Source organism: Dermacentor variabilis, chromosome 2 (genome assembly GCF_050947875.1).
Source record: "Dermacentor variabilis isolate Ectoservices chromosome 2, ASM5094787v1, whole genome shotgun sequence".
Classification (NCBI taxonomy): Eukaryota; Metazoa; Arthropoda; class Arachnida; order Ixodida; family Ixodidae; genus Dermacentor; species Dermacentor variabilis.
In genome coordinates, this window is record NC_134569.1 from 91,871,058 (window position 1) to 91,897,901 (window position 26,844).

Consider the following 26,844-nt stretch of genomic DNA (forward strand, 5'->3'; position numbering starts at 1 on the left):
CAACTGCTAGGCTACTTTTAAGTACTAAAGCGGTGCTTGGCAGTGATCTTACCATTTTGTTATAACACCACAGCTCTGTGCTCCAGGTCAGTCACTTTCTATTATCTTCTGCACATATAATACACCTCAAGTCTCCTTTGCTAACATATGTTGTTTGACTAGTTGGTTCATACTTGCAAAACAAGAAAGTGCAGCTTAAACGATTAGAAAAGGACAAGAACAGCTCTGTTTAAAGATATGTGCCAACTCCTAACATAGCTTGGCCACAATGACCACTTGTGTTTCTTTATTTCGTTGTCATCTAAGTTAAGCTCTTATTTTCTTACAGGGTTCAAATAATTTTCTCTTTATGTATGCATTCCATCGCATTATGTAGGACAATGTACGAGGAATCTGACACTGTAGTACAATATCCAAGAATGCTTCCAGAAAGTCTAATTTTAGCAAACAGGCAACCAATGAAGATAAAGTTGTCATCACTTCTACAGGCTACTGGTTACAGGCTACTACTGGCTACAGCACAAGGATACTAGCATCAAACAGCCAATGTTACTTGAGCAGGTGGCAAATATAGGTGAGCAAGTGGCCACTTAAAATTTATAGATATTGCAAAAAGAAAGAATGGGCGAGTACTGGCTTGTTTAATGACACATCCCAAATCCGGAGCGATAATTGATTGAATTGATCATTGTCAGTTGAAAGGATTACCCAACATCATGGCCATTTGGCATGTGCAGAAAACTGCCAGCCATATCATGGAATCTCTACAAAACTTAATTGAAAAACACTTAGAAATTGCTTGTAACTAACTAGTTAGCACTCCTCTTCAATGCTGTGACCATCCTACAGAGCGTTTTCATGAACTCTACAGAAGCGGGTTGAGTCGTCTTGCCGGGCTGGAATATGCCTGTTCATGCAAACGCTAGCCGGTTGGGCTGAGTCAGCCCGACTGCATGGGGTGGGCCGGTTCCTGACTCAACCTGCTTGCATTAGGTTCATGTAAATGTAAGCATAGGAATCTTCCGAGACGAAACAAAATGGTAAATGCTTGTACACATAGGAAAAGGGACAGCAGTCACAGGGTGCACTTGAGGGCTTGCTGTGCTGCTGCTTCATTCAAATACAGGGACAGGCCCTTGATACATCATTTCTCAATTTTGAGAACTTGTGAAAATAAAAGTTGAGTTCTTGCTACAACAGGAAGCTATGGTGATAATTACTTAAGAACGAGTTGTCATCCCTTGTTTGGTCATCAGGACTTGGACTGGTATTTTAGGGGATGGCTAACATACTTTACTGACTGGTATGTGATACCAGCTGATATAACAGTTCAACAGAAATCACTTAACATCTACTGCATTTTGTACACATGGAAGATTCTCAACTTCAATGCATTAAATAAAATATAAGGACAACGTAAACAAATGAGGGCGATGAGATCCTGGCTACCTGGTGGAAGTGGAAGATGATGTCTGCATTCTTGTCCTTCCCAGGTATGGTGTTGGTCCAAAGCTTCTTCATGAAGAACACTTGGTATGTGAATTGAGGTATAGATCCTGTAGCCAGAATGAAACTAGTTTATAGCACATTTCACTTATGGTGGAATTTTAATACTAAGAACGATGGCAGCTATGAAACGCCTGTAAGCAAGGGAGTTATGACACCGTGTCTCTACAGAGCAACTGTCAGAATAAAATTGGCAGAGCGAAGAAATAAGCACACATGCGCAACAGGGTAAAATTATCTGCCCCTAAGGACAAATTTCAGGCTGCATACACAATAGCCACAGTATCTAATCGGGCAAGCAATTCTTAGTTTCCCTAGGAAACTAAGAAAACGTTGCACCTGTACATGAGTAAGTCCCAATTTTGCAATTTTATGCAAATATGAAACTACACTTGCGTGCTGGATATGACTTCTGACCATAGTTAAGGCAAAGGCATTGGCAAAGCGAAGATTTCTTTCATCTCAAAGCAGAAAAGAAAATGAAAATATTAAATAAATTATTGCTCAGCTCGGTTCAACTAGGTTATTCTCCATGCACATGTTCTTACCCACAGCGTCCCACATACACTGCAGCTATCAAAGCCATTGCAGGAATGCTTGCCATACTGTGATGCAGCGGCAACACTTATCTGATATGCAGAGCTCTGCTAATAATAAATTTTATCTGTCGATCCACAGGATCGGAATGAAGAACAATAAATGAAAGAAATATATCTGTAGATAGTATGCCCACTACCTTTCTTGTAGCAATTTGCTTCAGTGAGGTGGAGCACTGCATATTATAAGGTATTGCACAAAAATGCTGATTTCTATACATTCAGACACTGCACACTCAAGCTTCACAGAAAGAGAGAAAGCTGATTTCTACCAACTTTCAAGGCTGTCAGACGTGCAGCACCACTGTGTGGCACCACAAAAAAAGAGCTTCTGCCATGGTCAACTAACTTGTGCCTCATTCCAGGAAGTCACATATTACGAAAAGGCTATTACCAGCAGCACTGACTCGTAAGAATGCAAGTTATCAATTTATCTTGATTGGAGACACACTATACTTATGCAGAGACTAGAGTTAGATAAAAAATTCTACTCAGATTTAGTCTCTAAGGAAGACAATGGGTGCACAGGAAGACAGAGTTTTTCACTGATAACTCTACTCCCATGTTTTGATAAAGGGAATTGTTTTCGTCAGCGCTCTGACGAAGGAAAGCCCCTCTGATGAAGCGCAGACTTTCGCCTGAGGCTTTCCTTGGTTTTCCCTTGTTGATGACATCTGGTCTCTGTGTCCTCGTCCATAAGCAGTAGTGTGTTTCCCATAAGCAAAGAAATGATAACCTCAGTGCAATGCCAGCATGTATGTGTGGGTATCTTGTTATATCAACAATAAAAAAAATGGTAGTATGTAGTAAACCAAGAGCGCACGTGGGACAATCATTATCCCTCACAGCACCGCATGCTACATGTCATTTCTGTACAGTAATGTCTCGTTTTTCCCAAGTATTTGTGAGTAATATGAGAACACCCATGGCTTTCTTTTTTCATGGCATCCGGTTGCATTTACCATGAAAAAAAGTCAGATCAGGAGTTTCCCCAACAAGTCCAGAATTGAGAGACCTGCCCAACCACCACCAAGCACCAACACCTCGCAGGCAGCCATAGCCACATCCGTGCTCAGAATGAAAAGAAGAAAAAGAAGACTGCCTTGCTTACTAAATTATTTTAACATTGGCATTGATATGTCCTTAAAGGGACCCTGCAACATATTTTGAGAAAGATGTAGGATCCCCTACATCTACTAATATCAAAGGGTATCACACCACAAACCTAGAAAAATAAAAACTGAATGTGCCTCATGCGAGCAGAGTTATCAGCATAAAATGTTGCCCCTGTCGTAAGCACATGGCTCTCTCCTTTTCGTCATTTCTACTGTGCTTGAAGCTGTGCCATTGTGCCGACATCAAGCAAATGCTCATCATCATGCTGAGCTTTGGCTTTGGCATGACCGCTGAGGTCAGCTTGTTAGTATGTTGCTCGGTCTTGGAACCAAATGGCATTGTTTTTCGCCACTGGATATGGTACTACCACCTTAACAGTGATGCAGTTTCTTTGTTTCTGGTCCTGTTGGGGGCACAGGTTTGTCATGACATCTAAAAAAAATTCAGCCATAGCTGTCATGCTTATTGGAGTTTCACCATGCCACATTAGGCACAAGAAGCTGTCAGAAAGAGCAGGTGGTCTTTCCAGTGAAGCTGTTGGCACTTTGCTGCATGCGCTAGAATAGTGTTTGGCTCAGATGTTCCTGTGAGCATTGTCTATGGCTAGGCAGCTTCATTTACCAAGTTGTAGAAAGCATTGCAGGGCCCTTTTAAATGTGACATTTTTATGTCCACAGTGGTGCCAGTTCATGGTTAACACATTTAGTGATGGGAGCTAGGGAGTTTTCAACGAGGTGTGCTCTCACTTTTCGATTGGTGGTGCTCGGTGGTTCCACCATGCCCCTGGATGATGCTCGACATTCGCAAGCATGCCTGAAAGCACACTGTGTTGCAACTTAGAGTAAAAAATGGGTGTCTAAGAAAGGTGCGAGAAACATTGCACTGAGCATGCATCTCCATGAGAATTATATGAAACAATTACCTTCAGCACAACGAGATACTCAGGTTGTCTCCCTCTCCGTTGTTGGTCTATTTCTTTGACAGCCCAAATGTCAGTGCCATTCATAAGAGGTTGAGTATATGTATATGTAGTTTTATTGTTCACTCTTAAATACTCACTGTCACAAACTTTATCTTAGATGCCTATGGCGAGTATCTGCCTTTTACACGAATACTCGCCACCCACCAAAATTACCATGGCAATTCATATTTTGCCAAGATTGCTTGAGAATGCTCATACTACAGAACTATACAGTCTCTTCCTGCTCGCTAATAGCTAGCCTGCTAAAATTATAACATGACTCTTATAAAATACTTTGTGTGTAGTTGAGATTGAATCGTTGCCCCACCACAAAAAATGAGGTACTAACGAGACATTACTGTACATGAACCAGACAAGCCAACTGGGTGGTACAAGCACAGAAAATTGCATATATTGACCCACCATCTCTTGTCGGGCGGGCCTTGCGAATCCAGTCAGTGAGATGCCGGACGAAATCGAAAAAGAAGTCACCCTCTGGAACACTGATGACTGATGGAAGAATGGACAAAAGTACACGTACTGGATCAACAGAAAGCATTTAATAAAAATGTTTTCGCTATTTCTCACAGTTCTGAGCAACCATACATAAAAAGAAGCAAATAAATACACAAGGCTTACACTGAAGCTAGCATTTGTTCTCAGAACCCACCTATGTTCAGGACACACACATGTAATAAGAAAAAAATGGAGGTGTGTCAAGTACAAATGTGTTCATCCTCATGACAAATTGTGAGCTCACGAAGTGGTATTAACACAAACAACTTTTTGAAGTGAAGAGCTCCTTTTGAATTATTTCTTTTTTTTACATGTTTTTGTCAGTACTCTAACCAAGACATGCTTGAACATCAATAGCAGACATCTGGTGCCCAAAAGCTTTTCTGACATCATTAGGGTTAACATTGCGAGGTAATGGCTACCTTAATAACAACTACAATGATGAGGACAAAAGGGATGAGAAAGAGCATTAAATTGCAAACAAGCTAAAATGAGCAGCTTGGAATGGAAAGCCTGACATTACTTTAGGTGACACAATTTTATCTTTCATGGCTGAGCACTGTCAATAAATTCCTTTGCATTTTGCCTTTCACAAAACATGGCAGCCATAACAAAAAAATGCAATAGGCAATTTTCATACTAAAAACAGAGTGCCTAAGATGTGAACTAGATTTACTATCATTCTCCAAAGAACAACACATCTACCCATGCAATTATACTGCCATAGCAATGAGAGTGGGATGCATACATACCCTTGTCAGCAATCTTTACAAATAAACTGAATCCCTCAGCAGTCCGCAAGTTCAATCGCTGGCTGATGTTTAGGCAGAAATCCTTCGCTCGTGTGCCAGAGTCCACTTCAAATGCCTTCATGAAGTTCAACAACATAACAAGGGATGAGTCAGCATCGCATTGTACAAATTGGACAGACATACCTGCATCACATGGACGAATTTAATGGTGGTATCTGCAAAATGTTCTAACCCTGAAGGCAATTCACTTGCTATCACATGAGTAAATTTAGTGGCATTAAAGCTGAAAGCCATTAGCAATGCCAATCAATATGCTATCGATTACACACTGTTGTTCCTGGTATTTACATTGAGAAGGATGCTCAGATGACTAAATATGTAAAAGATCATTATGATGATTCAGTTAAAGTATTTTCCTACCCCCCCCCCCCAAATCATGAATTATTAAAATAAATTCTATGGCTTTACGTGCCAAAACCACAATCCGATTATGAGTCATGCCGTCGTGAGGGATTTCTGATTAAATTTGACCACCTTGCATCTTGATTTCTTTAACATCCATCCATCCATCCATCCATCCATACATATACATCCATCCACATCGATTAATCCATACACATCCATCCATGTAGATCCATCCATATACAGTCGAACCCGGCTATATCGAACCCGTTTACATCGAATTATTCTTTACGTCAAACAATTTCTGAACACGGTGTAGTTCTAATAAGTATATATAGCAAAAGTTACACTTACATCGAACAAAAATAGCAGCGACTCCCGATATATTGAACGTCAAGCGGCAGAAAAGTGCCCCCAGAAGTTGCCTTTCCCTAATGGTGGCGGGAAAACCTGGCGGCGCGACTCCATCAAACTGCTCTTCCTACCGCGACCTCACTGCGTCGAGCGAGCCGCTGACACCCCCCTGCAAAAAATGATCCTGGCCTGCCCGCAGCGCTTGCTCAGACAGCCAATCAGAGGCTCTTGTGCCTTCGTCGTGCAAGATGGCACCAGTGCGAGTTGTCTTGCTGCTTTTCGGGGTTCATTGTGTTTGCGCCTTGTGGGCCTTCTCCTGCACTGTTGCCGTGATGAAGTGGCAAAATTCGCCATTTGCCATGAAGCTCGAAATCATAAATCGGGTCAAACATGGTGAGAAGTCGGATGCCCCGCAGTGTGCAAGATTCAGAGGAGCACTCTCAGCACGATCTTGAAGAATAAGGGGGAAATTAGGGCTAAAGCGGACAAACTCACGACCTGGTGCCCGTAGTGCCTGACGCGTATGCACGGCCGTGTACAAGTGGTTCACCCGAAATTGCTTCAGACGTGCCAGATTCCGTGTGCCTGGTGATGACTGTAAATTCTGATGAGTGCAACAAAGCCGCTGCTGGTGTTGCCGAAGTTTGGACCGAGCTGCCAGAATTTCTGGAAGCCGTTGACAAATTGACGGTCGACCAGTGTGTGAGTGCAGATGATGGTGTCGCAACCATGAGAGAGCCCGAAAACGAGTGAAGACTACATAGTCGACACTGAGCACAAGTGAAAGTGGGCACAATGAGGAAAGCAATGACAGTCCTTTGCCCACGTCCTCGGAGGTGATTGGTGCACTCGCACTAGTCCAGTACTTCTGGACGAATGTGGAAGGTTGCGGCCTCCGACTCCTTAGACAATGTGGAGAAGTACGCGCATCGCAGGCAGCGAAACTGCCCAAGCCGGAGAAAATACAGGAGAATTTCATGCGAAACTAAGCTGTTTCATCAATAAAGTGATTTTATAAATGGTATGTGCTTTTATGACATAAAATTCTTTAGCAGGCTTATATCGAATTATGCTCTATATTGAACTGATAGGCGTTTTTTTGCGAGTTCGATATAGCTTGCTTCGACTCTACATCCATATCCATCCATATCCATCCATCCATCCATCCATATCCGTCCACATCCGTCCATCCATCCACAAAGCCCGTCCGCACCATGTAGCATGGTCAGACTGTAGCATATAAGCGCGAGCATGCACTCAAGTCCTGCCATGCACAAAGCAAACGCTGTGCATACACAGGGGGAGATTGTAGCGCAGAGACTGCGGCGGCTGCAGTGTGCCGCCATGAGTCCACCGGCTAAGCACACTGCGACTCGCTGAAGACAGCCGTGTTTGGCTACGTTAGGCGCTTCTTTGTAGACACCAAAATCAGAATTAGTGGCGTCTACGTTAACTTAAATCCAAAAGGATCTTTGAACTGTGTGTCACGGTGACATTTAGAAGGCAGAGCGTTGTAGGCACGCCCTGCTCCACCGTAGCCTTCAAAGTGCAGGGCATTGAATAAGGAACGGGAGCACAGCGAAGAAGGTGATTGCCAATATTTCCACTTCTGCTGAACAGATTGAAGTACTTTTTCCGGCAAAGTATATATGAAATATCACATTTTAAAATTGAATATGTTTTTCCTCTCCGACAAAAAGTGATTGAGAGCCCCTTTAAGGTGCAACTCCAGATTAGCTATCTGAATAAAAAGTGAATACAGGTAAACCTCAATATAAAGAACTTCAAAATAACAAAATTCTCTATGTAATGGAGTATTTAACTTTGTATTACTTTTTGTTCATAGAAAACCATGTATTTAGAACCTCAACATAATGAAGCGTGTTTATACACAATTTCAATGTAATGAAATGTCACTGCCACCACGAAGAAATACTGAGACAATAAATGGAAACTTCTGCAGATGCAGATGGTCAAATGGTTGGTTGAATTACAAGTGGCTGCTTGCCAACGCACCTCTCCAATTGCATGCCACGCAATAAAGGCGACTGGAGCAGCAACATGTTCCGCATAAAGTCAAAGTTCAATAAGATCCTATTGTGCCCCACATACTGTATGCTTTGGCTGCGAGTGAAAGCATGTGAGTGTGAGCCGAGAAGGGCCATGGCTTGATCAGTGCCTTTTTCTCATGCAAACTAGAGGAACGGGGGGGAGGGGGGGGTGCTGCACGTCTCCTTTTCTAGCGTGGCCCGCACATCCTGTTTTATAGGTAATTTGCTATGTGTACAAAAAGTGGGCATGCCAAGATGGCGTGGCATCATGTGTGCCGTCTTCCTGTTTCAGCCTTTTATGCAAATAAGTACAGTTGCCGATCAATTTTTATTACACAGAATGGGGCCGCAGAATTTTGCGAATTATTGGGCAATCGAGAAAAGCAAGCCTGAAAGTGAAAACAATTCATTTTTATGAATTTTGGAGTCTGCGATGAAAGATACGGTTTCATGCCACATCGGCAGTACAAATTAAGCGAAACTAGCCACGCTCTCGCGTGCACTCTGCCGCCGCGGCTGATAGCGTCACCCGCACTGAGATGTCGTCATCATGAAAAGCGCCAGCAGCGGGGAGCGAAGGCTTTGTCTGCCTCTCACTCCAATGGGTCGCCAAAACTCGAGATTACGCAACCCCCGATACTAAACGTGCGGTAAGACAGCTTGCATGATGCCACGCCGTCTTGGCACGCCCACTCTTTGCACACACGGCAGATTGCCTCTAAAGCAGGGTGCGCAGATGCGTATGCGCCCAGTCGCGCTTACAGCCATGCGCAGCCACGGCCAAGACGCGCGCCAACTTACCCCACTCTCCCGCCCCTCACGCACGCTTGATCGCGCTACCGTGAGCTCGCTACTCTCCCAATCTTTCCCTTTGCTCGTAAAGGCGCACAGAAGCCACCATCTTTCTTGTCTCACCCTCGCACACTTTCACTCGCACCTAAAGCACAAAGTGCGCGCAGCGCGACAGGATCTTTATCGCATTTGGATTTCATACGGAACATGATGAGGCTCCAGTTTGGCAGTCGCTCTTGTCGTGCCTGCCGTGCATGATTTGAGAGGCAAGTTTGCAAGCAGCCACTTGTAATGCAACCATTGACCATCTGCGTCCACGGCAGTTTGAATTTATCGTCTCGGCGTTCCTCTGCTATGGAAGCGAATTTTCATTATATTGAAATCGCATACACACTTCGTTAAATTGAGGTTCTAAATACATGGTGTTCTATGGACAAGAAGTTAAGAAAAGTTACTTTGTTATTTTATTATATTGAGAATTTCGTTATATTGGAGTTCGTTATATCAAGGTTTAACTGTATTGTTTCCAATGTTTAATTCTACTAAATATGCATTGATGGCACTAACTCCAAGAAAGAAAAAGAAAACCACATTAGCATGAAGCATTTTTAGGCCTTAGCCTTATGCCATTAACCTTCACTGCATAGCAAAGACATTAAACAGAAACAAGCGAGAAACATCACTTCAACAAATATGCTTGTAAATCATACTGCTCGGAAATAAAGTCCAGTGTAGATGAGAACACAAGGAAAATAATAATTGTCACGATGATGTTACACGAGAGCTTGTTTACCTCATCAGTGTCATCAGGGAAGTAGACCTTGTGGAAGATCTGGGTCGTCTTGTGCTGGATGGCTTCCACCTCGACTAAGTGGGGTGGATACTTTCGTTGACCAGTCCTGCAGGAATGAACCAAGTTAAAGTGTTCCGTGTTTAATGTAAATACTTCTGCTAAGCCACCGAGTAGTGTTCAGGCTAGTCAGTGATTTGTTACTCTTTAACTTATACCAGTGAACACTGTGTTTTTGTCGCGTGGTTATGTATTGATATTAAACTGGTTGATTCAGACTTATCAATGAAGTGGACGTCAGCACATTGAATTCCCTCACACAACAACGAAGCGCTCACTCGAATGGGGTGGTTTTCATTATTTCTACAGCAGAAGTACAAGGTAAATGCAGTAATAAAGCATCAGTAGTATCATTGTGTTTGCACTCCAGTAACAAGTGGTTGTTACTTTAGACTGACTCAATTCTATTTATGGAGATGGAATGTCTCAAAGCAACACACAGCTTATGAGAATTACTGTGGTTGAGGGATCTGAATCAATTTTGACAACCTACAGTTCTTTAGTGTGCACAAATGAACGTTTTTGCATTCCACTCCCACTGAAATGCAGTCACCACAGTTGGGAATCGAACCCATGATGTTGTGCGCAGCAGCAGAACACCACAGCCACTGAAAGAGCATGATGGGTGGTACTTTAGCTGTACGCTCAGATGGCACAACTGTGCAGGCAGAACTAACACAAACATGACGCAAGATATGGAGCACATTTTGCAAGCGAAGCTTTTATTGCTTCAATCGTGTTGGCGTCGGTGTTAATGTTGCCGTAAGAAAAAACCGAAGTAGCACACACACACACACACACACACACACACACACACACACACACACACACACACACACACACACACACACACACACACACACACACAAAAAAAAAAAAAAAAAAAAGAAGATTGCTTTCGGGCTTCGGATTCGAAGCACCAACCTCCGGGTTGCAAGACCACCGCACTAACCGATTCAGCCACTGTCGGTTCATGATACGCGCCCTTTAAAGTGAGGTTTTATATGCATGAAAAATTAGACGCAGCGCAAGGTGCGTGTCTTTCCCTCCAGAGAAGGGAAAGGGTGTGATTGTGTAATCGTTCGCCTTGCGCCCGCTGTTTCCCACCAGTTCAGGCCCGCTAGTCAGATGGGGAAGCCGCGTTTGGTTCGTTCTGCCGAAGAGCAGGCTGCATTGAAGGAACAGCAGCGGAAGCGGGCCCGTGAACGTGCTCGAGCTCATGCTCATGCTCACCGGGCGAATCCAGAGCTTCGGCAAGATGAAGTTGAAGCACAATGACAATGCTGGGATAACCTAGACATTCGGGCTATGATCATCGAAGCACAACGAAACCGCTGTGCTGATCCAGAGGTTCAACCGGCTGACGTTGATGCAAAAGTAGAATGCTGGGCTAATCCAGAGGTTTGGGCTGCCATCCCTGAAGGACAATGACAACCGTAAACCTGCCATCTCAAAAATAAACAACTGTTTCTCATTCACCTACAACCATGTCTCTTTAATGTGTCTCAAATGCTCAAAAAAAGCTAACCAACCACTGCCCTAGGGTTGGATAAGCTTCCCATGCACCCCTGCTCCCAGTAGGAGGGGGGTTTTCATTTTATTTATAACATGTTCACACTGTAATACCAAGAAAGTGTACATGTGAACCAAAAGTGCCTTGAAAACATGCTTCAGATTTTAAATTTTTTTAAAGAACTTTCATTATTTCAATCCTGAAATTGGGCCTTGCCGGATAACTTGGACTGGCATGAATGTGCCTGACCTCAATAGTGACCCCAACCGAGATTTGAATGGCTGCAGCGCCTGTCTTGCTGGAGATAGGAGACAGTGTGCCGAAGACATGTTTTCTTCTGCCGAAAGCACCTATTTCTGGCCTGCACAGCAGTTCACAACAGAGAAAACAGCAGTTCATAATGAATGATTAAGGCATTTATCCAATTCTAATGTGTCCCCTGCCTTCCAAGAAAATTGGTTTGAAAATTACCTGCATGGTGTAGTCAGTTACGAAAGTGGAACTGCACTCACAGCTTTGCTACATCAGATCATCAGATCCGGTGCCATTGCCATTGTCACCACAAAGTGCTGACAAAGCAAGTTATTGCATAGGATGGCAAAGAATGTTTATTGCTTTTAGCTGTTAATTGCAAAAGCTCATTCATAAAAGAAAAGTTAACTTGCATGCTAAGCTAGCAGCAACAACTTGCTGTTAGCTTAGCATGCATTTGGTATTCCGGAGAATTGCATGCAACTAGTAAACTAGGTGTAGGTCACCATTCCACTTGCAATTATTGCAGAATTATTTTAAAATTATGGGGTTTTTACGTGCCAAAACCACTTTCTGATAATGAGGCAGGCCGTAGTGGAGGGCTCCGGAAATTTCGACCACCTGTGGTTCTTTAATGTGCACCTAAATCTAAGTACACGGGTGTTTTCGCACTTCGCCCCCATCGAAATGCGGCTGCCGTGGCCGGGATTCGATCCCGCGACCTCGTGCTCAGCAGCCTAACACCATAGCCACTGAGCAACCACGGCGGGTTGCAGAATTATTCAATAAATGTGAAATATAAATGCAATCAACCCCACAGAGATGATATATGTGGCCCATAGACATGCTGAGATCCATAGATAGTGATAAAGAGACGTTTGAGGGTGACGGCGATGGACATCATCTAAAATAAACTTTCATTTTACGGCGACAAACTCTGCTCATTTTATATTTTTGTGAGCATCAGAATCCAAGAAATGCTACTCTTCCTGTTGAAAAAATTGTTGTACGTTACATTCGGGGACACATCAGAATTGGATAAGTAGTATTTCGAAATAAAACAGCAGTGCATTTGGGTGTTTCTGCTTTTTCTTTTTTTAATTTGACCTGTCGGATAATTTGATGATCTTCGTTGGTCCCGTCAAGGTCAACGTAATGGAAGGCAATCATACACTAGTAGATGGAATAACATTTATAATGTTATTTTTCCGAAAGACGCTGCACTTTCAACTGATCTTTTCTCAGCATTAGAAAGTTCCAAGTGTTAAACATTAAGTTTATAGTGAGCATGTGTCTGTGATGTGTGAAGAGTGTGAGTGTGTGCAATTAGTTGTGCAAAGAGGAGAAGTGACACCAAAGAGTGCGCGCGTGGACGTAAGTGCTGTGCTTGGGAAAAGACGAAGACAAAGACCTAAGCACAAGGGCATACGGTGCAAGAAAGAAACAAGAGAAAAATAAGCAAAATGCCAGAACTCATGGAGTCCAAAGGAACAAATTGTCAGGAAACACTGAGCTCCGATGGAACCCACTCTCGTGAAACCATGACACCATGAAGAGAAGAAAAAGGCGTAACACATTTTTGAGACGTGGAGTCGCAGAAAGCCATGGATGAAGGTTCGTCACTAGACTGGGCACTGAAAATGCGCCATCGGGTCCCGAACCCAAGCCACAAGGACTTTATGCGATAGAGCAACCAGTGAAGGGTCGGCCAACACCTTTCTTCGAAGGTGTGCTTCACGACTGTGCCAGGCCATAGAGTTCTATGCCAAAACCTGTGGATGCCTGTGCCTGTTGGGAGAGCACAAGTAGTCAGGTTGCGGGCCTGAATGTGCATACAGCTACTAGCTTTCCTCCTGGCATGCCAACCTCAAGGTTTCCGGTGTGGCGCCTGCTTCCTCTCGGCAGACTCGGAACAACTGCATTTCAGCTGTCTCCTATCCATCAATGAAACTGACCACAGCTAGGGTGAGTTCATCACCTCACCTCTGCCTTCATGCAAAGGTGACGTGCACTTCATGCACACAGAAAATGGAGTAAAGCCCTTGCCACACCACACCATGGTGAACGGAATGATAAGCTGATAGTTGGTACTGCATTACGTGATGTGTCACGCAAATGGGGCATGCAAGACGACTAAGAAGTGCCATGTCTGTCTTCTCTTTCATCTTGGGTATCCCATTTACGCTATACATAAGGAAACGGTGCACAAGGCATTCGTAAGCTAGCAACCGAGTGAAAAAAACTAAAGGACTACTGATGCAGATTTTTGATGTAGCAATTCTACCACATGCTTTTAGCATGCAAAAGGGCAACATTCGGCAAGTATGAAGGTTGGCAAACACTTATATTTTAATTCGATGGTGATGTCGCTCTCAAAATGGCAGACCTCGCTTTATGAACTTTATCTTGATTTTAAGAAAGAAATCAAAATTCACTGACATCATGCAGCAATAAGGCTCGGTATGATGACATTGCTGATAAAAAATAAACAAAAGTGCAGCATGTATCTTATATGGTTGTGCTCACACGTGGCAGCTGCACCAGGAATGAAACGAACTGGTGTATAATGACATCATGACACACCAAGCAGCTGGGAACTGTTTCGTGAAGGTAAGTCTGATGATAAGTTATTTAGAGTGGTCTGGTGCCTGCCAGTATTTTTTCTGGAGCTTTGAGGGCTTGCACCTTCACTCAATGTAAAAAGTGACAAGTTGAAAATGACGTGTCAGCACTCCCTTAATGTACACACTTAACAAGAATCAGAGAAGCATGGTGTACCAACCGTAGTGTCTTCTGAAGCCGCTGAAGGGAGTCCAGTGAGATGGGATGCGCTCGCGTCCTGAGAAACTGGGTCAGCTCTTTTAGGAGCGACTGGCTGGGTGCAAACAGTCCTGTGGCCAGCCACATGAGTTCCCAGCCCCGCTCCTCACTGAGTCTTACATGAAAGGCAAAGAGACACATTGTGACCTGTTTCCATTCTTATGTGTAAGTGCTTGCCATCCTCATGGCTCATGGATGGACATCTCTGTAATAGAACTTGATATAGTGAAATTTTCAAGACTAATTCGTTTAAACATTGTTTTCGGTAATGCCTTGAAGAAAGGTAGGTGCCATGAACTGATTTATACCGTGACCACAAAAATTGCCAAATATCGCACAAAAGTAGGTTACTATGCCTGTGTACAGCTATGTGCAAACGTTTATTACCATAATAGAAATTTCACAAAATTTAAATGAAATTGCACCATGTTTGCAGCATCTTATGGTGTAAACGTAACTTAACCAAACATAACATAACCACCACTTATGGTAAAACTAGCACATATCATATTGAATTATGCTGCTTGTTTGCAGAGTCAATGCTTCACATTATGTTCCAGTTATTGATAAATATATATATAAATATGTATTTATGAACAGTAAGGACCAGGTGTGAGTTAAAAGGAAATTTTGCTTTGAGTTGCGACTTCAAGGCAGTGGCAAGTGCTGTCGTAAAGCCGCACTGCAAAGCGAAATTTGCATAATAACCCAAACTGATTGTTCCACTTATTCCAAGGGCTTCAAATTACTCTGTATTTTGCACAATCTCTGCTGAGTCTGAATAATCTGTAAGGCACACTATATCACCTTATATTAGTGTGCATACATAAGCTCTCTTTCTTGCGTTCCCCAGCTGCACCCTCACATAACCAAATAAATACAGTATATGTACCTATGTTATTTTTGGAGGGGAGTCAAGGGGGAGGGGGTACATATGGTAACATATAACTGCAGTGAGCAAGAACACAGACAGGAAAAGTCATGACACTAGATGGGTTATATGACTGCCCACTTAAAGCATGTTACTGTGAATTTTTACGTCCATTAACATGCATGCTGAACCCCTCACCTGTTCTTGTTGTCAGTCAGCTGCTTCATTATTTGGCAGTAGATTTCATCCCTCAGTATTTCCTGCACATCCAAGATAAATTTATTAGATTCTCACATGAACATTACACAATGTTGCTGCATCATTATAAGCATCACTGAGAAGTTGCATAAGAACTAATTCCCACTAATACAACAGCATTTTACTACAGGTAAATCAATGCACAAATGACATCTCAGTTGTGACATCTCACTTGTGACATCTCAGTTGTGACATCTCACTTGTGACATCTCAGTTGTGACATCTCAGTTATACCGGTATAAGTACATGCTTTTCCAAATTTTACTGAAGGGCAAGATTATGTGTGCGCTACACGTATAGTAAAAACTTATTCAGCAGTCATAGAAAAAGGAAGGAGGGAGTCAACACATATTTGGGCTAACCGAGGTGCTCTTGCACTAGAGCACCATAATGCAGACGATAAAAAAATTAAATTCTGGGGTTTTACATGCTAAAACCACAATTTGATTATGAGGTACGCCATAGTGGGGTACTCCAGAAATTTAAACCACCTGGGGATCTTTAATGTGCCCCCAATGCATGGGACATGGGTGTTTCTCCCCCATCAAAATGCAGACACTGCAGCTGGGATTTGATCCGACGTCATCATACTTAGCAGCGCAACACCACAGCCGCTAAGCCACCACGGTGTGTATGATGCAGACGATTCTGAGCCGAGTCTGCAGATGACTCTCAGTGACAGACTAGCATGCGACGCAGGCTGACACAGACTACAAAAAGTCCTTGAATTCTGAGAGTGCTTCAATCTGGAAATGGCAACAAAACCTCTCTGCAAAGTAATGGTGTGTGCTAAGAAAATTTGTCTTGTTTTTTGGTCAGTTTTATTCTTAGTGCGTGTGTCATAGCCTATGCTATGACACTGTGCAACTTGCTCTTAAGTTTCTTTTTTAAAAGCGAAGCTTTTCATTGCGAACCTCGCCGAGTTTTGTGACCATGGGTGTTACGGCCTGGCTGCTCCCATGCCAAACAGGCCAACAAATCACAGCGGAGTACATGCGATGCTGGGTTCCTTGCGCCATCACCAGATGGTGCTTGCCTCCACGCATCTGCAGTACTGGCCGTGTGGAGGAAAGAAAAAAAGAACCAGAAAGCTTGCCTCTGCGCATCTGCGGTGGCATTACATTATCCTATTTACAATGCCTGAGTAAAGCCTTCCATGTCACTTTGTGCAGACATTCAATAAACCCAAACTTGCGTTTTGACTCTTTATGCACTCACACAAAGCTTCACTGTACATAGATGCCAACTCATTGGATCTGCTGCATATTTTTTCAACGCAACTCATTCTCCATAGGAAGTTGGCTCAAGTCTGCAGATAGTTCGCAATGACAATGAGTGAAAGCCAGTGGGAACTGGCTTTACTTATGACAACACGTGAAGACAAGAGTGAAGCAGCATCACTTGGATTGTATACCGTGTTGATGGGTAGTTGCCTGGCTAGTCTGACAAAAGAGCTAGCAGACCGTTGGACAAGTACAATTATTTTACATGAGCACATGCCAACATTGAATGTCTTCTGATCATTAGCATCAGAGATGCTGACTTGAATGAGTAGCTGGTGATGTTAGCCTGGATGATCCTTAAAACTCAGCCACTCTGTAGTGTTAAGTAGACAACATCTTGAAGACAGGGTGTTGGAAAATGATGTGATGCACCTTTACATTTGCAGATGCAAGGTACAGAAGAATACAAGAAAACAGAGTTGATTACAATGACTGTGCTAAGTTTGGAGGTATGATGGACACGTATTCCTCTAGAATAAAGCCAAGTATGTCGTCCCTCTTAGCATAGGAATGAATGGGTAGTTCTAAAATAAGTAACCAACTAGACTTTACACAAGTTTACCAGTGCCAGCATAACTGTTACACAGTGGCAGCATTTCTGAGCGTGAAGTACGTGAAGTGGCATTTTGAATGATGACGTTTTATTTTTAAATGATGGCTCATGAAAATGTATGCACTCTTCAGATATTATTGAGGCTGTTGGTATCTAAAGCTTTCTTCTGTATACAGATAAAACACAGCAATGAATTTATTGTTAAGTACCTGAAATGACAGGCTATAGTAAACACAAGATCACTGCCAAGAGACACGGCCACTTACATGCTTCAAGGGGCCCTCAAAGAGCTGGTCTGTGAGTTCATTGCCCGATCTTGTTCGTCGAGATGGCAAGTCACCCATATACTTCAGGATAGGTAAGCCAGAGTCAAGGACAAAGAGTCAAGACAAGGCTTTATGAAGAGGCCCTCCAAAGATTTACAAGAGAGAAAAAGATATGCTGATTACAAACACGGTAACACCTCAAAGATAGCACAGCATACAAGACAAATACACAGCAAAGCAGCTGCATTTATTTTATGTAATGTAGTATGTGACCATTAGTCTATTTGCCCTCCACGCACTGAAAACCGTTATGAGCTTGGTAGTAATATGAGCCTGAAAGCATTTACACTGTACAGCTTGGGATTTGTTTTTAATGCACAGCTATCACATTATAACAAAATAACTGTGTCAGCCATTTACACTCATTTCACTTACCTTCAGTGACCAATGCTAGCAACTTTCAGTCAGGCATGTAAACTATAGAGTTGCCACTGCTAGAGGCCTATATTTATGGAAATGTTTATGAATGAAAGATTTGCTGATGTAGAATTAGTAGTATGGTGCAGTGCGACACATTATTGTAGGTGCTTTTATCAATCGCACCACTGTGGATCGAACAAAGGATATCATTGAAGGCAAAGCAGGCCTCTTGGCTCAGCTCTTCCTTGTTGAGCAGCTTCTTGAGCAGTGGCTGCTTGAGGGGTTCACGCGAGTGGCGCCAGAGTTGCTCCCCGTCTCGCCGCCTTGCAGATGACAATGTCAGTGTGCGCTGAAGGCTCTTCTTTGGAAGTGGCCTGCACCACAAAAGGGCAATAGTACATCATTCTTAAGTGCTTAGAAGTGGCAATACCGCGCTCATTGTTGATGGTGAAGTTTCTCCGCCTGCGGTTTTTCACAATGAAACGTGCTTCACAAAAGTTGTACGAACTAGCCTACAGCAGGGTTTACCTAGGTATGAATGCATGTTTTCTTACATTGTACAAACACCTTGCTGGTCTTTTCTTTCTATTTTTTCTTTCCTTTCAGTTTGCTTTGCAAAATAGGATCTGATAAGGTGCCTCATTAAATCTCACACAAGATTATGTAAAGTGTGACACTCAGCAATAGAGATGTTATTGTATGGTGTGGTATACAGTATTACCGTACTGCGATGACCAAGAACGCTTTAGCTGTGTGTTACTCTATGCATACGGTAATGTGATAATGATGATAGTGGCTAACATGCAGGTCTTCCAGAATATAACAACTATGTGTTGAGTGCCAAATGCTCATTTTGGTGAATGCTAGAGAGTTTTAGCTTGTCCATATATGTGTTAACCTTTATAGTTGTCACGGGTTATGGTAAACATGGATGGCAAGAAACAACGCCAATAGCTATATCTTGTGACGCTTTGTCGAACAACACACGGAACATTTTCTTGTAGCTTGGTTGTTCTCATTGAAGCAGTATAAAAAACGACTGCTTACTGTCACTTGCATCCCTGCTGACACTTTACACCAGGAAATGAATAGAATATTGTTAGTTACTGCGATGATAACTCTGTGTCCACTCTATTTAAGTTCTCCACCACAAGATAGTACCACCAACCTGTCTGTGAAAATGCTGTCTAATTGTTGTCACATTGTCAGTTTGTTTGAGGGCTGAATTTTGTTAATGACTTTAATTGCAATTTAACTCATCCCTTGCTGAAACTTTGCATAAGACATGGACTTGCGCGGCATTGACTTTGTGGCTGGTGCCATTTTTCTTGACATGTCTTGGTTTGTGCAGGCTTGGCTCGCAAAACTCTGCTTACATTGACAATATGGTATAGACTACTTACTGTCTAGTAAACCATGTGGAGAAATTTTTTTGTACAGCAAAGTGCATGCATGTGCACTCTTCAACTGGTATAGTATTACTGTACTTATGACAAGGTAACACAGCACCGCTAAACTTTTTGTTGTGTTCACTTGGGCATGTTTATCATTTTCCATAATGCATATAGCATACAATGCCGGCAATAGGAAAGTTGTCACAAATACTGGCCTACACTAAACTAGGAGTTTCATCATGCCTGTGAAATATAAACAACAAAAAACAAAGCAAAGTGAGAACTTTCCTGTTTGTTTGTACTTGCAATATTTTTTTCATTTTGTGCCTCGCACTCTTCAGATTACATTATGTAAAAAAAAAAAACACGAACGATTTCCTGAATTACAGTGACATTTTAGAGTTGTCTGCTGCAAGAAGACCACAAAGATTGCAAGAATGTGACATCAAACATATTCGTAGTGGACAATATCAACTATATATTAAAACACAGCACACAAGTATGCTGCACAGCAGTTTCCTGTGTGCTGTTAACGCTGCACAAAATGTGCCACAAAGCAGAATGACAGCTGAAAAGCAATCATTTATGCTGCCTTCCATGATAGATGGGTACAGTGACTGGACTAATGTGGAGATTTACCTGAAGAAGTCCATTGCATATTCCTCCAAGGTGTGTGGATGCTCCCGAGATTCAACTCCATTGGTCTGGGTGTGCTGGAACAGCTTCTTGCCATTCTCTGCCCCATCTTGGGTGAACAGCACCAGGATGTTGTTCGGCGGCTTCGATAGCGCTGGCAGCACGTACACGTAGTCCGAGGCAAAGTCGCCCTTCTCACCTGTCCTTTCATTGCGACCTGAGAAATGAATAAAAGGATAGCCGTGCTCTTTGTGTATCTCTTGATGCAGACTTTAAAAGACTGCAGGAATCTTAAATCAAAGTGAACTGACAGATCACTTTTTTTTGTAACCCTTTCAGGAGCTCTTCAGGAAACAAAAAAAGTTATTAGAAATGTTGGTGTATAGTAGCAAAGGTATCAAGCTTATTTTTGGTTGATTTGGGTCATATTACTGCAGGAACATGACTAAAAATGTTCAAGAGGCCGTATTACGTAAAATCCCTTTAATTTTCTACATGTCATGGCTGGTATTGGCTACTTATTGTGATAGACGATAAGAAAAGAATAGAATAGAATAGAAGGAAAAGAACCTTCACATCACACAGCCACACATGGCAATTTGTTAAATTTCAGAATGGGAAATAATTTTTAATATTATCAGCTAGTGATGGTGACTGTTACTGCCACAAACTGTGACGCAACAGATAGCTGTTCTGAGAATACGAAGATGGTAAACCAACATGCCATTTTTATTTTCTTATTTTCAGGTGTTTTAAATATCTGCTGAATACATAGGGTCCTTCATTCCTGGGTTTTTGCTTCTTTAGAATTCGAGGGGATATTTTTTTGAAGAGTGTCAAGTGCGTTCTTTATTTCGGGAACTCCTCGGTGCACGCACACACGCAGTGTACATTTCATGCCGCCACACCGCACACGGCTTGCTCCACCGATTACGTCACTCGCTCAATTCGTTGTCGCGCGCTCCCCGCATGCCGACCGCGCACACACGCCTTCCATGTTCTCCCTGCCCGCCACACACCGTTGCCTACCGTCCCGTGCCTGCTACTCTACACAGTTGCCTACAGTCTCATGCCTGCGACTCTACGCCAGCTGGCATCGGTCCAGTACCCTCACCAGAGAAAATCCGTAGAGGTATCGCATTTTTGTTGTCAGCCAGCCCAACGTTCAGGACTTTTTCTCATAGCTTTTGTAATCGTAAACAATTAACATAGGCACAAACATTTTATTTTAACAAGCAAAATCATGCACAGAAACATATAATGACATTATGTGGCGAACTTATCATACAAGTTCTCACTGAAAGGCATTAGTATTTACACGTTTGAAAGAAACCACACAAATGAAAACAACAAATAGAATCATCCTTGGCGATTCCTTGTTTCTGTTATTCACTATCTTTTTTATCAAAGGAAAGAAACGCACAAACGGTCGTGCACACACAGGCATGCTTCTTAAGAGGCGTGATGTTTTTTTTTAATCTTAGGGGTCCTTGTTGATGTGCAGTACCATGCACATTTTGAGCATTACTCTGCCCATCATGGACCTCTCAGACCTCTCGTTCTTGTTGCCCTGTTTTAGTGCTTCGTTCTATACAGCTCTGCAACAATATCAATAGAATACCAACTAGACCAATCTGTCATTCTTCTTTGAACATACCTAGTTGAGAAAGTGTGCCCTCAATGCTACAGCTGCCACTCGCAATGCAGACTAACGCCAGTGCCGCATTCACTTCCTAGCGCTTCACCAGTGTTCACATGTGCACAGCATGTGCGCCTGCGATGTACCTGCTGGTATTGAGTAAATGAAAACGTGTTGCCCTTTCAGCAGCCGTGTTCATTAATTACACGAACACAACAATGATGCATCGCATCACAGTTCGCGCAACTATATATATATATACACATATAATGAACGAGAAGAAAGGGGGTTAACCAAGGGGCCCGATTTTTTATTAGTCATATCATAAGAAAGCAACAAACACTGACACCAAGGAAACAGGGGAAATTACTTGTGCTTAATAAATGAAATAAACAATAAGTTAATGGAAATGAAAGCGGATGAAGGAACTTGCCGCAGGTGAGGTACGATCCCACAACCTTCACAACCTTCACACACACACACACAAACACACACACACACACACACACACACACACACACACCACACACACACACACACACACACACACACACACACACACACACACACACACACACACACACACACACACACACACACACACACACACACACACACACCTTAAATGTACCTTAAATTTCTCAATGTTCACAAATACAGATAGTTGTACATTAGCTGATGTTGACTTTTATGGCCAGGGTGCAAACAGTTATGATGGCATAATTATTACAGAAAAAGTATCGGCACTGCCGTAGTGTAAGCTTACCTGTGCACCAGTTGTTGTTAAGCACATGTTCGCCACACATGGTGTCTTCCAGCAGTATAAGGTCACCCTGTTCGAAGCTTAAGTAGTTTGCTGCGTCCCCTGCAGACGGGATAGGGCGTGTAAGGCGAAGCAATGATGGAGCGCAGAGACGTTTGAAATAGAGACACAGAAGAAACATCTAGGCTCAGCTTGAGCTGAACCTAAATGCGTCATAAGATTAAAGGGATTCTGCAATACATTTTGAACATGTTAAGTAAACCTGCTTGGTAGCTGGAAAGTGCTGTTTCTGTCATGAATATCCGAGCCAAATAGTATTCTAGTACCTACAGTGGGGCACCTACAGTTTCATTCATGCTTGCTCTTTCCTTCAACTCTGAAATCTTTGTCATTGTTCAAGTATACTCCTATGCACTTATAAACACAATGGCCATTGGCTGGAGTCCTTTATACAGTCAACTAACCAGTGCCTTTCAGAACCAGTCAAAACGAAATGTCATAACTGATAGGGCAGTCATGCAGTGTGGTGGTAAGTAACGATACCACGGCACCTATATTATAGCCTCCAATATTGGGGGGCACGACAGAGGATCATGCCACCCAATTTCAAGGTAATGCTGACAGGAAAGCTCAGCACAATGATAGGTGAAGCATGGCAGGCATTGTGTGGCAATGGCACCAAGTACAGTGGGAACAGTGAATTGAAGGGAAGGCCACAATGGTGCAGCAGGGACGGCCATTCAACTATTTGAAACTCTGCTCATACAAGGTGCATTCAGAAAATTTTTCTTGGAAGATATTCATGAGAATATACTGCTTAGTACCAAACACATTCCACACCCTTCGTAAGAGGTGTTGCAGGGTTCCGTTAAGAAGTGAACATAATAAATGAATAACAACTGTTATGGTACTACAGTAGAATCTCGTTAATTCGAACTCCAAAGGGACCAGAAATTTATTCAAATAAAACAGAGTTGAAACTAAGGAGAGCCCCTTTAAATATAGTGCTCAATCAGTGTGCAGTACAGCGTGCAAAAATAAAACTGCCACTGGGCTCGCATTGAAAAAGTCTCGTCTTTCCTCCATCGGTGCGTGACATGTGCCAGAAGAAGCCTGTACTCGCGGACAACTTTCTGTGGCACTGAAGGGAAAGCTATGGGGATGGAGCTACTGCACATGTGTTACTGCACCAAGTAGCCCGCCAGCGTCTGACAGTGCTTTTGCTTTCTCGGAACAGATACTGAATCGACGCAGGTTCCACGTGCGACAGTTTGCGTTTGCCTAGAAGCGAAAGAGAAAAGCTGCAAAATAAGTCAACTTCAACACTGAGTGGTGTATTTTATCTTGTTTAACTGTTGTAAATAACGCATTTGTGTTTTCACTTCCCCAGCTTAAACCAACACTGAGGAAAATATGGAACTTTTTTCAGAAGTGCTCTCGCTTGTGTGCTCTTTGCCTCCATAGCTTTCCCTTTATTGCCGCAGAAAGTTGTCGATGAGTATAGGTTCCATATAAAATCCAAGTACGATAAGACTGTGCCTTAACTGCTATTTCCTGTTGGTACAAGGGAAAACGGGTAAGAGAAATGTGCGAGCGTGAGCTGAGAATGATGGTGGCTTGACACGTGCTGTACGGCCTTACTCCTGCATGCCCAGTGATGGGGACCAAGTGATCCAGCGTGCACTGAGAAGGGGTACGTAGGTGAGCACTTGATAATGTAATTGGGAGTTTGGAGTTTGAATTTGCTGGAGTTTTTATCTTTCAAGTACAGAGGACGTTGCCGGGACCAAAAGAGCAGTTGGACTTATCCACCAATTCGACTTAAAGATTTTGAATTATCAGGATTTCACTGTAGTACATTCTACACTTTGAAATGAGACCACACCTCATCTTCACGCACCTTTGTATTCCTGCAGGGCAATGACGAACTTGGAGCGCTTCTTGAGACCCTCCAGGAAGAAATCAACCAAGTCCCGCACATCATCTGAGTTGGGAGACTGGAAAGTGAATTCCTCTCCACGCACAGTGCTAAGTGTGAAGCTCTGCAAGAAGGGACGGTTTCCCCTGCACACAAGAACACAAATTAGGTTATGACTAAGTGACAATTGATTAATGGCATTTCATATGTCAGAGACATATAGGGGGCTATGAGAGGTGCTGTACTGGAGGGTCCAGGTTATTTGCAATTAGATGGGGTGCATCACAGGAGATCTTCTGATAGCATGGGTTGCTCTTTCAAGCTACTGCATTTGACTGTTGCGGCTTCAAATTAAGCAAAGCGACACAGGTCACCATTTTACTGAGTCACAGCTGTACACTCTACAATAGGACATTGCTTCTGAATGTTGTGCTCTGTATTTGCATGCCAGCGCACCACACAAGCTGATAGTAATATGTCTTGCTTCTGAATGTTGTGCTCTGTATTTGCATGCCAGCGCACCACACAAGCTGATAGTAATATGTCATGCAAACTTTCTCAAGGTGTGTCCATAGTCAGAGCAAAATTTTCAGGGCATGACAGTTACCCACAAACTATTTTCATAACATATTCCATAACCTCAATGGGCAGTTCAAAATGGAAATGTCAGGAAAAAAGAAAACGCAACTTTATACAATTTTATGACACAAGCAGTGTAGAAAGTACATTAGTAGAGTTCTGCTTGGAGTGTAATTGTGTCTAGCTGAAATATTGAGATTATTGTGTCTTCTGAATTTGTCCTGCCCGAGTTCCAAAGTGCATTGCACATCTCTCACAGCCTAGGCAGTATTGTATAAACTCTGCCTAGAGGTTTCTGGGTGCAAAGACAGCAGTGGGGTTATTCTGTAAGATTCCACCTAGTGGGCTGTCCATTTCAGCGGTTGCTGATTGGCTGCAGCTGTACGAGTGAAAAGGAGACTGGCTGGGGCCACCTGTCTCCTCCTTACGGTGTGGTAGATGTACATGTCGAAGAGGTCAATCAACTCACTTGTGGCTGGCAACTGAAGTGATCTCCGGGAAGGAAAGCTCAAGCAACACCTGCTCCTGCTCATCGACGACATAGACGCCTGTCCAATTTATGGCAATGATGACATCATTCTTTGGCAAGTGTGGACCTGAAGAGCGCAACGCCTCGTAGAAGCGCGAGAAGAGCAGTGGCCACTTGAGCTTGGCGTATTCCACCACATCTTCTTTCACACGTAGAGGGGGCACTCTCTCTCGAAAGAAGTAGCTCTGCAAAATGCATGCAGCCAAGAGTTACAATTGACATGCATCTCCTGTCAATCCTCATTTCAAACTTGCCATTAAAAGAGCTTATGCAGCTTGAAGAAACCTGTGAGCTTTGTAATAAAATGCGGAAGGTAAAAAAGAATCAGAATGCTGGGCAAGACTGAGTAACTTCAAGATGCAAAATTCATTAAAATTGCAAAAAAAGAAAGAAAAAAAGAATTAAATATGACACGAGCCCCATGTTGAACCTACTTTATTTGCACTGTATATTACTATGTGCAGAGGCAAGCTTCCCCAACACCACTGATAAGCAAAATAACATTCAAGCATCACAAACAGAGAGCAATTTAGTAGATTCACCACTCTAAGCAATCTTATACAAACATCAACCAGGTAAAACATGAATATAAAAATACTGGCTGCTTTGAGAAAGATCTCAAATAAACCGTAATTATTTGATAGCTCCTATTTTTTGTTGGCCTAGCACCTTTGGATACAACTTCTTTCTCAGGACAGTGAGAAGGTGGAAAGCAGTATGATTTCTAATTTTGTCACTTTGTGAGTTTACAAGTGAATGTGGATGTTAAGCTTCGTGCCTTAGTGTCTTTCACATGGCATGTCTTTCATTTGGCAGTCGTAACCATGTGTCTGCGCATGAGTGCAGTCACATGGTTTTATTTCCTATTTTGCAGGCTTTCTTTAAATGCCAAAAAATATCACCACACAGCATTTACAGTGCTACAAAAAATTGGATCGGTCGTTTCTGAACCCCCTTTACAACAAAACTTGGCCCTAAACTTGGCCCTAAACTTGGCCCTAAACTTGGCCCTAAACTTGGCCCTAAACTTGGCCCTAAACTTGGCCCTAAACTTGGCCCTAAACTTGGTCCTAAACTTGGTCCTAAACTTGGTCCTAAACTTGGTCCTAAACTTGGTCCTAAACTTGGTCCTAAACTTGGTCCTAAACTTGGCCCTAAACTTGGCCCTAAACTTGGCCCTAAACTTGGCCCTAAACTTGGCCCTAAACTTGGCCCTAAACTTGGCCCTAAACTTGGCCCTAAACTTAGTACTTG

General features: G+C 42.9%; 1 protein-coding gene across 2 annotated transcripts in view; it reads right to left on the minus strand.

Annotated features, from left to right (window-relative positions):
* The window catches only part of ck (unconventional myosin-VIIa ck), a 197,795-nt gene that overhangs the window by 8,241 nt on the left and 162,710 nt on the right, over positions 1-26,844 (minus strand). The window contains exons 30-41 of one of the 2 annotated variants that reach the window (XM_075681294.1): positions 25,531-25,775; positions 24,465-24,628; positions 22,568-22,666; positions 20,166-20,379; positions 18,340-18,506; positions 17,713-17,804; positions 15,551-15,612; positions 14,444-14,590; positions 9,840-9,945; positions 5,448-5,562; positions 4,603-4,689; positions 1,450-1,556 (exon numbers count right to left, since the gene is read on the minus strand). In XM_075681294.1, the coding sequence (XP_075537409.1) occupies positions 1,450-1,556; positions 4,603-4,689; positions 5,448-5,562; positions 9,840-9,945; positions 14,444-14,590; positions 15,551-15,612; positions 17,713-17,804; positions 18,340-18,506; positions 20,166-20,379; positions 22,568-22,666; positions 24,465-24,628; positions 25,531-25,775 (1,605 nt within the window). Of the gene's footprint in view, positions 1-1,449; positions 1,557-4,602; positions 4,690-5,447; positions 5,563-9,839; positions 9,946-14,443; positions 14,597-15,550; positions 15,613-17,712; positions 17,805-18,339; positions 18,507-20,165; positions 20,380-22,567; positions 22,667-24,464; positions 24,629-25,530; positions 25,776-26,844 lie in introns of both variants that reach the window. The other variant, XM_075681293.1, reaches the window with a different exon arrangement.